Genomic DNA, 17,183 nt, shown 5'->3' on the forward strand with positions numbered 1-17,183 from the left:
GAGGCAGCCCGAGAATTCTTGGCGTACACTACCTAATAATACCAATCTAGCCAGGGGCAGCCCGAGAAGACTTGGCTTACACTACCTAATAATACCAATCTAGCCAGGAGCTGCCCGAGAAGACTTGGCGTACACTACCTAATAATACCAATCTAGCCAGGGGCATCCCGAGAAGACTTGGTTTACACTACCTAATAATACCAATCTAGCCAGGGGCAGCCCGAGAAGACTTGGCGTACACTACCTAATAATACCAATCTAGCCAGGGGCAGCCCGAGAAGACTTGGCGTACACTACCTAATAATACCAATCTAGCCAGGGGCAGCCCGAGAAGACTTGGCTTACACTACCTAATAATACCAATCTAGCCAGGAGCAGCCCGAGAAGACTTGGCTTACACTACCTAATAATACCAATCTAGCCAGGAGCAGCCCGAGAAGACTTGGCTTATACTACCTAATAATACCAATCTAGCCAGGGGCAGCCCGAGAAGACTTGGCGTACACTACCTAATAATACCAATCTAGCCAGGGGCAGCCCGAGAACACTTGGCTTACACTACCTAATAATACCAATCTAGCCAGGAGCTGCCCGAGAAGACTTGGCGTACACTACCTAATAATACCAATCTAGCCAGGGGCAGCCCGAGAAGACTTGGCTTACACTACCTAATAATACCAATCTAGCCAGGGGCAGCCCGAGAAGACTTGGCGTACACTACCTAATAATACCAATCTAGCCAGGTGCAGCCCGAGAAGACTTGGCTTACACTACCCAATAATACCAATCTAGCCAGGGGCAGCCCGAGAAGACTTGGCGTACACTACAAAATAATACCAATCTAGCCAGGGGCAGCCCGAGAAGACTTGGCTTACACAACTTAATAATACCAATCTAGCCAGGGGCAGCCCGAGAAGACTTGGCTTACACTACCTAATAATACCAATCTACCAGGGGCAGCCCGAGAAGTCTTGGCGTACACTACCTAATAATACCATTCTCGCCAGGGGCAGCCCGAGAAGACTTGGCATACACTACCTAATAATACCAATCTAGCCAGGGGCAGCCCGAGAAGACTTGGCTTACACTACCTAATAATACCAATCCAGCCAAGGGCAGCCCGAGAAGACTTGGCGTACACTACGTAATAATACCAATCTAGCCAGGGGCAGCCCGAGAAGACTTGGCGTACACTACCTAATAATACGAATCTAGCCAGGGGCAGCCCTAGAAGACTTGGCGTACACTACCTAATAATACGAATCTAGCCAGGGGCAGCCCGAGAAGACTTGGCTTACACTACCTAATTATACCAATCTAGCCAGGGGCAGCCCGAGAAGACTTGGCTTACACTACCTAATAATACCAATCAAGCCAAGGGCAGCCCGAGAAGACTTGGCGTACACTACCTAATAATACCAATCTAGCCAGGGGCAGCCCGAGAAGACTTGGCGTACACTACCTAATAATACCAATCTAGCCAGGGGCAGCCCGAGAAGACTTGGCTTACACTACCTAATAATACCAATCTAGCCAGGGGCAGCCCGAGAAGACTTGGCGTACACTACCTAATAATACCAATCTAGCCAGGGGCAGCCCGAGAAGACTTGGCTTACACTACCTAATAATACCAATCTAGCCAGGGGCAGCCCGAGAATTCTTGGCGTACACTACCTAATAATACCAATCTAGCCAGGGGCAGCCCGAGAAGACTTGGCTTACACTACCTAATAATACCAATCTAGCCAGGAGCTGCCCGAGAAGACTTGGCGTACACTACCTAATAATACCAATCTAGCCAGGGGCATCCCGAGAAGACTTGGTTTACACTACCTAATAATACCAATCTAGCCAGGGGCAGCCCGAGAAGACTTGGCTTACACTACGTAATAATACCAATCTAGCCAGGAGCTGCCCGAGAAGACTTGGCGTACACTACCTAATAATACCAATCTAGCCAGGGGCATCCCGAGAAGACTTGGTTTACACTACCTAATAATACCAATCTAGCCAGGGGCAGCCCGAGAAGACTTGGTTTACACTACCTAATAATACCAATCTAGCCAGGGGCAGCCCGAGAAGACTTGGCTTACACTACCTAATAATACCAATCTAGCCAGGAGCTGCCCGAGAAGACTTGGCGTACACTACCTAATAATACCAATCTAGCCAGGGGCATCCCGAGAAGACTTGGTTTACACTACCTAATAATACCAATCTAGCCAGGGGCATCCCGAGAAGACTTGGTTTACACTACCTAATAATACCAATCTAGCCAGGGGCATCCCGAGAAGACTTGGTTTACACTACCTAATAATACCAATCTAGCCAGGGGCAGCCCGAGAAGACTTGGCGTACACTACCTAATAATACCAATCTAGCCAGGGGCAGCCCGAGAAGACTTGGCTTACACTACCTAATAATACAATTTTGATGAGAAAGTGTTAATGAATGTCAGCTCCTCTTTTCATTAACACATGCTCTCAACCGCGTCTCTCCTTTTGTTTTGACAGATGTTCTCACCGATTCTACAACATCACACATCTCGTTTTGGCTTTGTGGATCAGCATTTTGAATTAGACTTTGCATCGAGCACCAATGCCAACTTATTGACCTATTTCTTACATTTCATAACCTTCTTTCTATGTAGTGTTGTTGACAACCTGAAGCTGGAAAAACAACTTGGTTGCTACTTTGTTATAAAGGTTTTAACTATCCTGTCAAACCCTGTAAATTACCATTAGTACTGAAAGATCAGTAATGACTTGTTGGTATGAACAAAGTTAGAGTTTTCATGTATTTCAGTTACAGTACGTATTTTCATTTAGCAGATAGATGTAGATGGAGAACTGACCATGTGCTCTGTCCTACCCCTCAGTGCCTCGTTTGACTCGACAGTGCGTCTGTGGGACGTGGAGCGAGGTGTGTGTATCCACACCCTCACCAAACACCAGGAGCCCGTCTACAGTGTGGCCTTCAGCCCCGACGGGAAGCACCTGGCCAGCGGCTCCTTCGACAAGTGTGTCCACATCTGGAACACCATGGTGAGTCGCCCTGGAGGTTATAACATTTACATTTAAGTCATTTAGCAGACGCTCTTATCCAGAGCGACTTACAAATTGGACTCAGTTAACAGTTTATAATATGTAACAGCTTTTAGCAGTTTATAACAGATTGTAACAGTTTATAACAGGTTATTATAGATTATAACAGGTTATAGCATCTTATAACAGGCCCTATGTTTAATACAGGCTGTGACATTGTTGTTAGGTCAAGCAGGCAACTATGGTCCTCAAGCAGTCCTCACCAGAGTTGGTGGTAATGTGGTTGTGTTGTGGTTGCAGTCTGGAGCCTTGGTGCATAGCTACAGGGGGACTGGAGGGATTTTTGAGGTGTGCTGGAACAGCACAGGAGACAAAGTTGGTGCTAGCGCTTCAGATGGATCGGTATGTTTGATACGATTATGATTTGTGTTTTAAAATGTATATCATTTGTATTGATGTGTTTTTATTTTTTTCATTTTTGCATGTACTACTACCACTCATTTTTGTACGTTAAACCAAAGTGATAAAAATAAAAGACCTTAATGCTTTAGTCTCAGGACCAATGCTTTCAGAAGTGCATGGGGAGAAACCAAAATATTCTGAAGCATAATATGTATTATTAATCATGCTATCTTTGCCCTCCAGGTATGTGTTCTCGAGCTCCGAAAATAGCATCCTGGCAGTGATTTTGAAGATGGACCCTGGAATGTGCAGAAAAAATGCCTTCTGCCATCAGAAAACACACTCTAATGGTTCAGAGCAGGCCTGGCAACGTGGAGGACAACCTCAGAGTGGACACAGGAGACCAACAAAATACTTGTTCTAACTATTACAACCTACTCAATGGATTTGTGTCTCTTGTTTGAGACCACAAAGGAAATCTGCTGGGTTAATTCATCCACAGGACTGGACTAAATCTAATAATAGTTGTTCAGCCATGCTTTAAAAGGTGCCTAAAGAGGAAGTGAAATGACCACCTACCCCTGCTGTTATTTGGCTAGGGCCTGAATCGTGAGGAAGGTTTGCTGAGGTTTGGGTGTGTTTGGGGTCATATTGTGAGAGAAGGTTGTGTTTTAGAACGTATCTAAGCACATGTTAACCCTATGGTGTCCTGAGTTGAGAAGCAATGTGGGAGACATGAGGAGAGTGACATTGTTAGTGCTGCACTGGCCTCCTCAAATGTGATGTTTAAGTTGTCCTGAGTGGGAAATGGTTTCTGTTTCAAGAGCTCTTCTTGCAAATTTTTCTCAAATGGACTTTTGAAAGTCAGAGTAGCACAAGGCGTTGCTATGAGGTAGTTCTGTTCTCACCTTTAATAACACCATTTCAATGAAGAAAAAACAAACTTTTAATTATGTTTTAATTCACGAGGAAGAAAAAAATATATTTTTGTGGACGTCTTTACAAGATGCATAGTGGTTTATAAGTATTCTCCCTTCTGGATGTAAATTGTATGAATGTAAAGATATGTGAATTAGATGAATACACAGACTTATATACTGCGTATATATGTTTATTTACATTACACTTTGGCGTCATCCTCTAGACGCTCAATACTGGCTAGAGATATTGCCCCTTTTCTTTGCTGATACTCAGTTACAAGACCCTGATTAAATTTAATGCATGTCAGAATTCTTTTTTCACCATGTATGTTATTTTATTCGACCAGTTATGTGTGCATCAGGTTGGTTTGTCAAGTCAGGTGGAGCTGAGGTGGACTGTAGTCATTTCACAAGACGTGTCAGTGAATTTAGTCTGTATTCAGTCCTAATGACAACCAATGAAATGGAGATCAGAACAGACAGAGAACATGATGACTGACCAGGAGAGACCAGGAGAAGGAGAGGAGGCTGTGAATGTTTTAATTGTGTTGTCTCAATGTTGCTTTAGTAGCAAACTGTCATCACTAGTCATCTATTGATATTTTCTAACAGTACTCCTCTGTTTGGCACCGCAAGCTATCTGACGTAAACCCAGGTTACACTGACCGATCAATCTGATTGGGCAAGCGAAAGTCCTGCTGTAGCTTCTAAGCTGTGATTGGTTGAGTTCAGTGGAGGTCCTGATGTCTCCACTGCCTGATCTAATAGGTCAGATTTGACTTCTGATTTGAGATACCTGTATAATGGGTTTAGCTTTAAATGGGGAAGTTAGTTTTTCATGGCCCGTTGAACATTTTAGACCTCTCCACTGGTACTTAAGTGAAATCACCCAGTGCACCTGGCCATGCCAAACGAACTCGCCCGTTGTGTGCTGTATGTATACGTGTACTTACCATGGTCTAACGTGATATCTGTCTCTTCAAACTAACAAACTGACAATGCCTGTTTACTGCTCCCTTTTCTCTCTTTCAGTGAAGATCATTTTAAGAGCAATGTGTGAAGTGCACTTTTTCAGAAGATAGGATCAGCTTTTGTTTGGATTTGTGATGAAAGGGGGAAGGCCAGCATTTTTATTTCTTGTTTGTTTTTTTACGGCATAATCGGGCGTTGATTGATGGATGGTTCATTGTCTGACTTATTTTTTGTTGCTGCTGAGAGCCATTATTGTCTGTGTCAGACTGAGAATCGGACTGTGGTTGGTGGCCATCTTGGCATGCTGAGAAGCCCAGTGTGGAATAATATGCTGTGACTGACAGCGATCACTCTCCCCCACCCAGTCTAGGGTATGGTCATCTGTTTCCAAGACTAAACAATGAAATCACATTATGTCTCAAATAAAGCACTCTATTTTCATATTAGAAAAGCCTTTCTTTCCTTGTATTGTTGGGTTCTTGTCGTTTCCCTTTAAATGTGGCTTACATGGCAGAATGCATAGCATTATTATGATAATGTGTATATGGAGAGGTAAATATTTAGTGTCAGTGTATCACTTTATCAGATACTTCATGCGATCATTTAACTCATGACACATCAAACTTGAAAGGAATTACAAAATGCTTACCCTCTTTCAACTTGGGTTAAAGATAACACTATCACAAAACTTCAATTGCGCAATGTTTAATACTGTATAAAATAGAACCAAAGTACAAGGTTAACAATGTAACGTTCAAAACCCTATCTACAAGTCATTTACCTATAAACAACATCTCAGGTAGAGATATATTCCCGTTCGTTTATGCTTTTGGTGGCTTCTTATGTGCACAAGTCATACATGCATACGTACAGTACACTGGGTCTGCTGATGTGCTGAATTGAATACATGCTTCTGGAGTAATTAAGGCACATTTTTAAAAGGCAGCCTCTAGGTTCACCAATAGTCAATAGTACAAACCTGACATTTCTTATCTGAATTGAAAATGAGACACCGTGAGGTAGCCTTGAGAACTATTCCATTACTGTACAGTTGATGGTTCAGTAAAGTAACACCAATGGTGATTAGGAGGGCTGTGTGTTCCGTGCTGAGGCAAATTAACTGGCAAACCCTTTGGGGCCTGTCATATATGGACACCAGAGATATGAGAAGCAGACGGACGGCCAAGTGTGTCATGATGTTCTGTGATAACAAACCTTTAACTATGCTACAGTAGCAATGAAATGGCAATCCTAAAGAGAAAAAGAACTTAAATGGTACAGGTAGACAGACCATTTTTAACACTGCTGGTTGATCTAGAGGGGCGTCTATGGGTTCATGGTTTTCCAACAGAGATCAGGGACAGGGTCTAACATTGCGTCCCAAATGGCACCCTATTCCCTATATAGTGCACTACTTTTGACCAGAACCCTATGGCCCATGGTCAAATTAGTGCACTATATAGAGAATATGGTGCCATTTGGGATGTAAACTAAAACATGGGTGGGGGGGTGCAGAGAGTGAAGGCTGGCAGCAGGTTTGGCAGGTGGCTCCATCTAGTGCCTTGCAGAGCTCCCCAACGATTCTCCATCTGCGTCTATCTCCTCATAGTCTCGGTGCTCAGTGGAAATGTGGATTTCAATTGTACTAGACTCTGAACCTAGCAAGACAAAATAGGGGATAGGGGAGATGACTGAGTTATGGCGGGTATATATATCCCTTCTCTTACACTTCAAATCAAAACTCCCAAGAGTCTACAATTAACAAGTCCTCTGTTGCAGCTCTCTTCATTCAAGGCATGCACAACACCTTCATACAAGTAGCATATCTCTTACCATTGGGATTTTTTTAATCAGTCTAGACAAGACTGTATTTACATGTGTTATGGGTTAAAATATATGTTTGGATCCTCTTGTTAAACATCTTCCCTCCCAAAAAAACAAGCCAAACAAATTTCCAAGACAACTATATCGAAACTTAAATATAAGATCCTTGAGAGCCATAATACAGGGCCAAATTCATAAACAAGAAACACTAAAGCCTTGAAAGTTGTTCTTTATTTCATGAGGAGTTTTCATTAAAAAGTCAGGTTCACCGACTCAGATCCTGAACAACAATCAAAAACATTAAATATCTGTGTACATTATCTTGAAATTGTGCACCGAAACATCTCACTAAGGGCTAGATTCTATCTGATCCGAACTTGCTGACACCCGCACAGCGGTTGGTTTGGCTGTGTCGGCGGAGGAACTGCGTTAGTTGTCAAATCCAAAAGTGTATTCTTGCTTTAGCTTAACCAGATTACTTTATAATCTAACAGATTCCACGCTACAAATTCAAACACTCGAATGCGTGATTTTCTATTGTCTACACCTCGATTAGCCTGATAGGCTATACATGAACATGAAACCATGTATTTGCCGACACTTCCTATCAACATTTTGAACTTCTAACGCGGTAGGGATAATAAGGAAGAGAGTGGTTCGTGACACACTAGGCAGCCGCTGAAATGTGTCTGCTCATACCACATTTACACCTCTAACATCGCCAAAACATTGCTATGCGGATGTCTGCCAATGCGGGTTAACACTAAATCTGATTGAATCATGGACTAAATCTGCTTAAATAGTAGAACATAAAAATAAACAAACACATACATTTCTCCCAAAATAAATGATATATTTTTGTCCTCACTTAATTGTAATATAACCATGTGAGAGCAGAAATATTGACATTATGGAGTTAAAATATGCAGCAGCACATCGCAGGTAAATACACATTCCACTACTACAGAAACAGTTCATGTCATTTCATGATGAGAACCAAAGCCTTTCTGTCCTTGGTCATTTCTCCTGGCTCAGACCATCATCCTCTATAATACGTCTTCTAAGCTGGTCCTGGGGGACAATCTCTGACAGTAATATATTTTTCAAAACTGGATTTATTAAGGAAAACTTAGCCCGGTGAGTGAGGCCATTCCCTATGAGTCTGAAGTCATCCATAACTTTATAATCTAAAGCCAAATCCATACTTGCTGGTATGATATGAAGCAAACTGAGTGCGGCTTTATTGGCAGCACCATGCACAGCAGAATGTAACGTTAGATGATGATGCAGCAGTGTGTACAACAGGTTTCACCAGCCTTGATACACTGGGGAGTTACCATTGCCATTCTCCCCGCTCTGCAGCCACACATGCCCTTTACCTTCTGATAGGACGCTGATGGCGTCGGAGGCCGGCTGCCCGTTGCCTGTCATGTTCTTGCCTGTCATGTTCTTGGCCTCCTGGACATGGCTCTGGTAGAGCAGGGTGGAGCCCACGATGGGGTTGTAGCCCCCCACGTTAGCCGCCGAGGTGGAGGCTGAGTCCCAGGCCAGCTCCCTCCTCCTCTGCAGGCTGCAGTCCACTTTGAAGCCCGTCCAGCCATAGAAGGCCAACGTGTTGAGGAAGCCTGACATGGGGTTCAAGATCCCCTGGTAACAGTAGAACATAACACAGAGACCTTCAGATATGAACAAACCTGAGCCTTCAAAATAACACACTAACATTGATGCTGGACTGGTTTGCTGTACAAATGAAAACTTCTGGCCAAGATCGTTTACTATAAAGTAAATGCATTGACAGTGAACCCACCATGATAAACCATGTGATGAGGGCTGCGTTTCGTATATTCTTCAAGTCACCAGCTTTTATATCTGTCTGCATCTCCAGGTAAAACAGCAGGCTTTCATTGATGATGTTGGGAAGCCAGCTGAAAAGTGGGAATCATGATAAAGGTATCGTACATCAATGTCAGGAAAGCATACTGAATGTCAATACTTTTTTATAATGAATATTTTTTTTCATTATGAAAATGAGTTAAGTTCCTTTACTGACTAGACAGATTCACCAAGGGCTAGCTACAATATGCCAAATTAGGTCTCTGGCTGCAGTTACACAAGTAGACCGATTCTGATATTTTGTCCACTAAATTGGTCTTTTGACCAATCACATCAGATCTTTTCACATCAGATCTTTCTCAGAGCTGATTGGTCAAAAGACCAATTAGTGAGAAAAACATATCAGAATTGGGCTGCTTGTGTAAACACAGCCTTAAAGAAATTGATAAAAAGTGTAGTAAAAAAAGGGCCAGTTCTTCAATTTTGAAACGTGGATCTTAGAATTCAAGGGCCTCTGCAGCTCTCCATAATGTTCACAAAACACTTTGTAGAAATACATGGATTTACACTACAGCATTATAAGTATGGCCTCTTTGAGGAAGGTCATGGACTTTATGAAAAAAGGTCACACATAAGCCATTCTCCAGCATTGCCAGGAAACACAGTTGCCTTAACTTAATCAAATGTATGTTTACTTTATTGCCAGGAACTGTAATATAGATTCCTCCATAACCCATTTACTTGCCATCAAGTTTTGTATGCTGTTTGGCTAACACAATACAATAGAAGACAGGAGAAATGTTATAGACTACATACTATGTATCCCACAATGACATGCAATATTCTGGTCTTTCTCTTAGATAAAGACAAGTTTCTTGCCAAATAAAGAAGACCAGCATGATTTTGAAGAAGCGTATTTTTATCTCTGTTCCCAGGCGTCTCTCGTTTTCTGTGTAGATCCCTTGTCGTCCCTTCAATAATGATGTCACTGAATGGAGAAAAAAACGAAGGTTCACATTCTTTCTTTCTGGTTTTACAATAATCGCAGAATGTTTCTTCTGAAAAAGAATAGCTATAAAAGATTGAACCCATTTAAACACATCTCTGTAGGACTCTACATTTAGATAGAATAGACCTGTTAGTATTTACAGTTGAATTCTGAATTTTACATAGACCTTTGCCAAATATATTTAAACTCCGTTTGTCACAATTTCTGACATTTAATCCTAGTAAAAATTCCATGTCTTTGGTCAGTTAGGATCACCACTTTATTTTAAGAATGTGAAATGTCAGAATAATAATAGCGAGAATGATTTATTTCAGCTTTTATTTCTTTCATCACATTCCCAGTGGGTCAGAAGTTTACATACACTCAATTAGTATTTGGTAGCATTGCCTTTAAATTGTTTGACTTGGGCATACTTTTCTGGTAGGCTTCCACAAGCTTCCCACAATAAGCTGGGTGAATTTTGGCCCATTCCTCCTGACAGAGCTGGTGTAACTGAACCAGATTTGTAGGCCTCCTTGCTCACACACACTTTTTCAGTTCTGCCCACAAAAGTTCTACGGGATTGAGGTCAGGGCTTTGTGATGGCCACTCCAATACCCTGACTTTGTTGTCATTTTGCCACAACTTTGGAAGTATGCTTGGGGTCATTGTCCATTTGGAAGACCCATTTGCGACCAAGCTTTAACTTCCTGATAGATGTCTTGAGATTTTGCTTCAATATATCAACCTGATTTTCCTACTTCATGATGCCATCTATTTTGTGATGTGTACCAGTCCCTCCTGCAGCAGAGCACACCCACAACATGATGCTGCCACCCCCGTGCTTCCTGGTTGGGATGGTATTCTTCGGCTTGCAAGCCTCCCCCTTTTTCCTCCAAACATAACGATGTTCATTACGGCCAAACAGTTCTATTTTTGTTTCATCAGACCACCGGACCTTTCTCCAAAAAGTACGATATTTGTCCCCATGTGCAGTTGCAAACCGTAGTCTGGCTTTTTTATGGCAGTTTTGGAGCAGTTGCTTCTTCCTTGCTGAGTGGCCTTTCAGGTTATGTCGATATAGGACTTGTTTTACTGTGGCTATAGATACTTTTGTACCTGTTTCCTCCAGCATCTTCACAAGGTCCTTTGCTGTTGTTCTGGGATTGATTTGCACTTTTCGCACCAAAGTACGTTCACCTCTAGGAGTCAGAACGTGTCTCCTTCCTGAGTGGTATGACAGCTGCGTGGTCCCATGGTGTTTATACTTGTGTTCTGTTGTTTGTACAGATGAATGTGGTACCTTCAGGCATTTGGAAATTGCTCCCAAGGATGAACCAGACTTGTGGAGGTCTACAATTCTTTTTCTGAGGTCTTGGCTGATTTTTTTTGATTTTCCCATGATGTCAAGCAAAGAGGCACTCAGTTTGAAGGTAGGCCTTGAAATACATCCACAGGTACACCTCCAATTGACTCAAATGGTGTCAATTTGCCTATCAGAAGCTTCTAGAGCCATGACATCATTTTTGGGAATTTTCCAAGCAGTTTAAAGGCACAGTCAACTTAGTGTATGTGAACTTCTGACCCACTGGAATTGTGATACAGTGAATTATAAGTGAAATAATCTGTCTGTAAACAATTGTTGGAAAAATTACTTGTGTCATGCACAAAGTAGATGTCCTAGCCGACTTGCCAAAACTATAGTTTGTTAACAAGAAATATGTGGAGTGGTTCAAAAACAAGTTTTAATGACTCCAATCTAAGTGTATGTATACTTCCGACTTCAACTGTATCGATGTATGAAATATCTGATATGAGTGTGCCTGTGGATGCGGCCTGTGGGCCCTGGTCAAAAGTAGTACACTAAATAGGGAATAGGGTGCCATTTGGGACGCATTTGCCTGTCCAAGGCTCTGAATCATAAAGAGCTCGCCAGCACCAGAGGGGCAGTTTGAACTTACCTGCAGACACAGTCCTGGCGAACAGCGTAGGGTTGACTATAAGCACCAGCAGTAGAGGAGCATAGGTAGTGATGTAGTGAGGAATGGCATGCTGCAGGCCATTCTCACAGCTGCAACACGAGAAAGGCACTGCACATCACACAACCTTACATGTATCCTCCAGGCATGGGGGAAGGATCACAGGAGTAGCAGTACAGAGACATGTTGGGTTTGCACACCACAACCCTCAGTTATTTAAAGGTGTAGTTCAGGATTTTGGCAATAAAGCCAAACTTTTCAGAATCAGATGAACTCGTGGATACAATGTTCATGTAATTGCATCTAAATTCCTTCATACTGGATGCAGATACAGCACATAAAAATCATAAGTAATTTGACTCTGGGGAAGTAGATAAAGGGCCTCATTGCCAAAGTCCCGAACTATCCCTTTAACTGCAATAGGGCTATTGACTGTCAGTGTACAGCACAAGTATTGGAATGCACATAAAACTGGTCTAACATCAAGGATCCTGAGACAATGTTCACTCCTTCAAGTATCTTGACAGTCAGCAGTACAGTAAATGTTGTCACAACTTCACAAGCCTACATTGTCAATGTGATTCATGACAACACAAACTTGATGTCACAGACACAGCCAATGGAGAGCTGTTGACATACCTGGAGATGGATGGGTAGTAGAGCATGGCCACACCCTCCACACACAGCAACACGGCCAGACCCCATGTGATCATGTGATACAGGATGATGGTACTGACGGAACAACAAGACATCACGTCATGAGGCCCTGAGTTTAGGTTAATTATGTCACATGGTCTGGATTTGAATCTTTATTTAAAGCTTTTTCATTTCAATTTTATTTTATTTTTTAAGTCAGATGGTCCAGTACCATCCTCAGACAATTGTTTTCATTTTTGGTGTAATTCTCATTTCTGGAAAAGGCTTAAAATAGAGGTTAAAATCCAGGTCATGTGACATGATTTACTAAAACACAGGGCCCTAGACATGATTCATGAGCCAGGCAATGCTTTCAACACATAAACATACACTAAATGTATGAAACATTAAGGACACCGTCCTAATATTGAGTTGCACCCCCAGTTGGCTGGATGTCCTTTGGGTGATGGACCATTTCTTGATACGTACGGGAAACTGTTGAGCGTGAAAAACAAAGCAGCGCTGCATTTATTGTTTTGTCTTGCCCATTCACCCTCTGAATGGCACACATACACAATCCATGTCTCAGTTATCTTAAGGCTTAAAAATCCTTTAACCTCCTCCCCTTCATCTATACCGATTGAAGTGGATTTAACAAGTGACATCAATAGGGATTGTACATTTCACCAGGATACACCTGGTTAGTCTATGTCATGAAAAGGGCAGGTGTCCTTTATGTTTATTACACTCTGTGTAGTATATTTCACACAATATCTCACGGATTACATATGAGATACACGGTAACGCCCAGAGAGAAGTGGTATCAGCACTGAAGAGCAGATTTTCACATTCTTTGTCTAATGGAAGTGGCATATCATTAGGACAGTATGAATAATTAAACACAATATTTGTTTTTGTGCTACACAAATCGCTGTGGTACTTTCCCCATCTGGAAAGACAGAGGAGTATTATATTGAGGAGTTGCAGCTATATTATATTGTGAGATTACTGATATTATATTGATGGGAGCGCACATCAGAGAGCAGAGGAGGCTCATGAGGGGAGGACGGCTCATAATGAATGGAATAATATCAAACACATGGAAACCAGGTGTTTGATGTGTTTGAGACCATTCTTTTGATTCCGTTCTATTGATTCCGTTCCAGCCATTACTATGAGCCCATCCTCCCCATTTAAAGTGCCACTAGCCACCACTGATTGAGTGATATAGTGATATAGCAAAATGTGATTGATAGCAGGAGGAGAGTATAGACTACCTGATTCCTGCAGATCTTTTGACCACAAGGAAGACATCCACAGCGTAACAGAAGGTCCACCAGAAGGATGCACTGAAGAACAGCTGGATCCACATCTGGGGAACACAAACCAGACTAAACATCAGAACAACACACTTATGTCTGTACATCTAGACATCTCTGCTGTGTGTCAGTGTGTCCAACACCCAAACACTGGATCAACGTTGTTAAATGCTACATGCAGAATAATTGACTTACTCAGGGAATTTCAAATTCTCTAAATAATGGTGATGGTTCAACACTCTTGACTGTGTGCAGTGAGATGTTTTATTTTATGGTTCTTCACAACAATAACTCCGTTAAGCACCATTTTGTCATGCAAGTGACTGTTTCAAATGTAAAATACAATCTGCTAGCCCATTCCTGTCAGTACTGTATATTTGCTGAGCTCCTTTTTGTCTCAGTTTAGTCATTTAGTAGATGCTCTTATCTAGAGCAACTTATAGAAACAATTAGGGTTAAGTGCCTTTCTCAAGGGCACATTGACTGATTTTTAATCTATTCAGCTCAGGGATTCAAACCAGCAACCTTTCAGTTACTGGCCCAATGCTCTTAACCGCTAAGCTACCTGCTATAACTCTTCTTCGGCCAGGTCAGGAGTTTTTCCTGGTCAGGTTACATGGTCAGGAAAAAGTCCTAGACGTGGTTATCATACATACTGCACTGCCGACGCAGAACACCTCTGGCCACACATCGCTGTTGTTGGCCACATTGATCCCTCTGACAAGGTTGGGCAGGCCCAGCCAGATGGATGACCTCACTATGATACCTGAAGGAGACGAACACAACATCTTAAAACATCTGACCGTCTCATAAAGATCTGTTTAATAAGGCTCCTGACTGTATGGATGTCAAGGAGTCTCCATTGATAACACACTCAGTAGAACGGTCAAACAAATGCAACAAGGCTCAGATCACAGAAACTAAATAGAAATAGAGGGTGATTTTTAAACATCTGTCCGTTAAACTGTCATCTTTGTGAGGTGGACGGAAATCACCATAGCATCATACACACCTTACAGGGTATTACACTGGAGGTCAATCGTCACGGGCTTTAATTAACACTAGAAACAGATGATGAAGCTGTTGCTTCTTTGGCTCGTATTATTACAAACCTTGTTAATGTGATTCAGTCATGGAATCCTTTTTATTGTGGTTACAATGGAAATACTAGAGACCTCAGGTGATGGTTCATAAGGGCCTTAGCGCTGCCCTGCTGCACTGTGCTATGAACCTTGGAAACGTGTGAGTGTACTTCAGGAACTTAAGGTGATGTACTTGATGCTCTAGTGTGCTTTGGCTGAAATGTGGCATGTTGAACGTATTAAAGTTGTTTTTATTTGCAGTAGGCAAACAACCCTGCTGGGAGAAACTGGAACCACATACTATTCAGGTTAATTACATTATTCTTTGACACCTTCTGTAGAAGCAAAATAACAAAGAAAGACACACCTTTGTGGGTAGAGAATGTCAAATGTATAATTTCTCACTACAAATTGATGTAACATGTTGATTCTTTGTGTTCTAATGTTATTTTCATTGTAGACAATGAAATAGGTTTTCATTGCAACAAATATATCAGCATATCAGCATATCAGCAATGAAGAATAGAATTGATCAAACACCCTCAGTTCCATTCTCACAAAAGGACAGCAGTCCTCAGTTCTTCTTCTCCATTGGTGTCTTAACTCTACTAGACCTTCTAGTAAAGGCCATGACTCAACTTAAAGTGCTTTGATTTAGTATGCTATCATTTTGTGTCACAAATATCCATTTTGTGACAATTTCAGAGGGATTCGAGGATATAAAATGTCAGCAGTGACAATTCAAGCAATGATGGCTGACTAGACTACACCTCTCACATGAGTCTAATTCTAATCTTACTATATCAAGGAATTATCCAACACATATTCTAATTTCAAACAGTAGCCTAGGTGATGTTAAGAAACTGAAACTACTATAGTAGCTAGGCCTATAAATGGCCTAATCTAGACACTGCCAGGAGACAAATCAGTCCAATGGTTGGCTTGTGGGACATACTGTATTTTCTTCATTGTGTATAATTGATTACCGTTATGAAAACAAACTGGTAAGAGTCCATTCTTTCACAATGCATAAATGGTTTATAACAACTTGAAAATGTTGGCTCGTGCGTCATCATAATTAGGCTTAGCTACATGACGTGCCATGAGTGGATTTCCACGTGAGACTGTGAGCTATTACAAAATGGGCAGATTCAGCAATATGCCCAATTGCATGTGATATTTGTTATTGTTATTGTGTTACTTTTAATTTTAGTCTACTGGGTAAATATTTTCTTCTTGAACTGCACTTTTGGTTAAGGGCTTGTAAGTAAGCATTTCACGGTAAAGTCTACACATGTTGCAGTCGGCGCATGTGACAACTAAAGTTTTATTTGATAAAAACTGGTGTTTCACTAGCAACAATAGTAGATTCCATTGTCATGGGCTATGATGAACAATTCAAAAGATCAGAGTAAAGTAGTCTGACACAATTCTAAACTTGGTGTACGCCTACAGCTTTGATTAAACTCTCCATCGTATCGGCAGTGACGTGGAAAGTGTTGATGAAAAGTAACGGGACATTTCCTTACCTGTACATCCCAGAATATCACATATGCTGATGATAAACAATATTCTCGACGAAGACGCTGGCTTGGGAAGAGGGTACTGTCCAAGGCGTCTGTAACCCCTACGTTTGGGCAAAAGTTGTAATATAGAAAATATCAAACTTAAACCTGCGCTACCAATGCAAATGGCGCTAAAGAAGAGGGGCTGAAAAGTAATGACAAATTCAGTCGACGCGTCTCTGTTTGGGCAGCAGAACGTCTCCAGCCTTGGGGATGCCATCATGGACTAGATGCAGAAAAGCAGGCTACGGTGTCAGGGGAGAAAATAAAGGGAAATTCATTCAATAGTCGTGGTATGAGCTGCTCCTAGTGAAAATCACGGGTTGAATCATCATGTGCTTCTATTTAATCTTTCCAGTCAGGGTTTAACTGCCCCACATTGGTAAGAGCCTACAAAAGGAATGTTGCTCTGACATTTGGAGTAAAAAGGCTTACTCTTTGTTCAGTTACATTTTTCCAACAAGTTGTCCATGCCTCTAAAGTATAAATTGCATTATGAGTGTATGAAAACGTGAAAATAGGAGTGAATCAATGTGTGTTCAGGAAGAGACTGTGACTCACCTTTAATAAATAGCAGAGGCTGTAGTCCTGGTGGAAAATATGAAATGCACAGTATGCA

At 41.7% G+C, this 17,183-nt stretch overlaps 2 protein-coding genes across 2 annotated transcripts in view; one reads left to right on the forward strand and one right to left on the reverse strand.

Moving 5' to 3' along the window:
• Positions 1–5,789, forward strand: part of LOC135519145 (F-box-like/WD repeat-containing protein TBL1X) — a 78,170-nt gene extending 72,381 nt beyond the window's left edge. The window contains exons 13-15 of the mRNA XM_064944220.1: positions 2,879–3,044; positions 3,345–3,446; positions 3,690–5,789. Of these exons, the coding sequence (XP_064800292.1) occupies positions 2,879–3,044; positions 3,345–3,446; positions 3,690–3,716 (295 nt within the window). The 3' untranslated portion in view covers positions 3,717–5,789. The remainder of the gene's footprint in view (positions 1–2,878; positions 3,045–3,344; positions 3,447–3,689) is intronic.
• A 315-nt stretch (positions 5,790–6,104) lies between these two features.
• On the reverse strand, positions 6,105–16,891 carry LOC135521123 (G-protein coupled receptor 143-like). Its single transcript, XM_064947059.1, has 9 exons — positions 16,529–16,891; positions 14,574–14,683; positions 13,876–13,970; positions 12,602–12,694; positions 11,945–12,054; positions 9,875–9,983; positions 8,970–9,087; positions 8,542–8,809; positions 6,105–6,996 (listed from the first exon to the last, which is right to left on the reverse strand). Exons 1-9 carry the CDS (start codon positions 16,785–16,787, stop codon positions 6,893–6,895), a joined length of 1,266 nt encoding a protein of 421 aa, XP_064803131.1. The 5' UTR covers positions 16,788–16,891; the 3' UTR covers positions 6,105–6,892.
• Positions 16,892–17,183: the final 292 nt, after the last annotated feature.

This window comes from Oncorhynchus masou, chromosome 29 (assembly GCF_036934945.1).
Source record: "Oncorhynchus masou masou isolate Uvic2021 chromosome 29, UVic_Omas_1.1, whole genome shotgun sequence".
NCBI classification, from domain to species: Eukaryota; Metazoa; Chordata; class Actinopteri; order Salmoniformes; family Salmonidae; genus Oncorhynchus; species Oncorhynchus masou.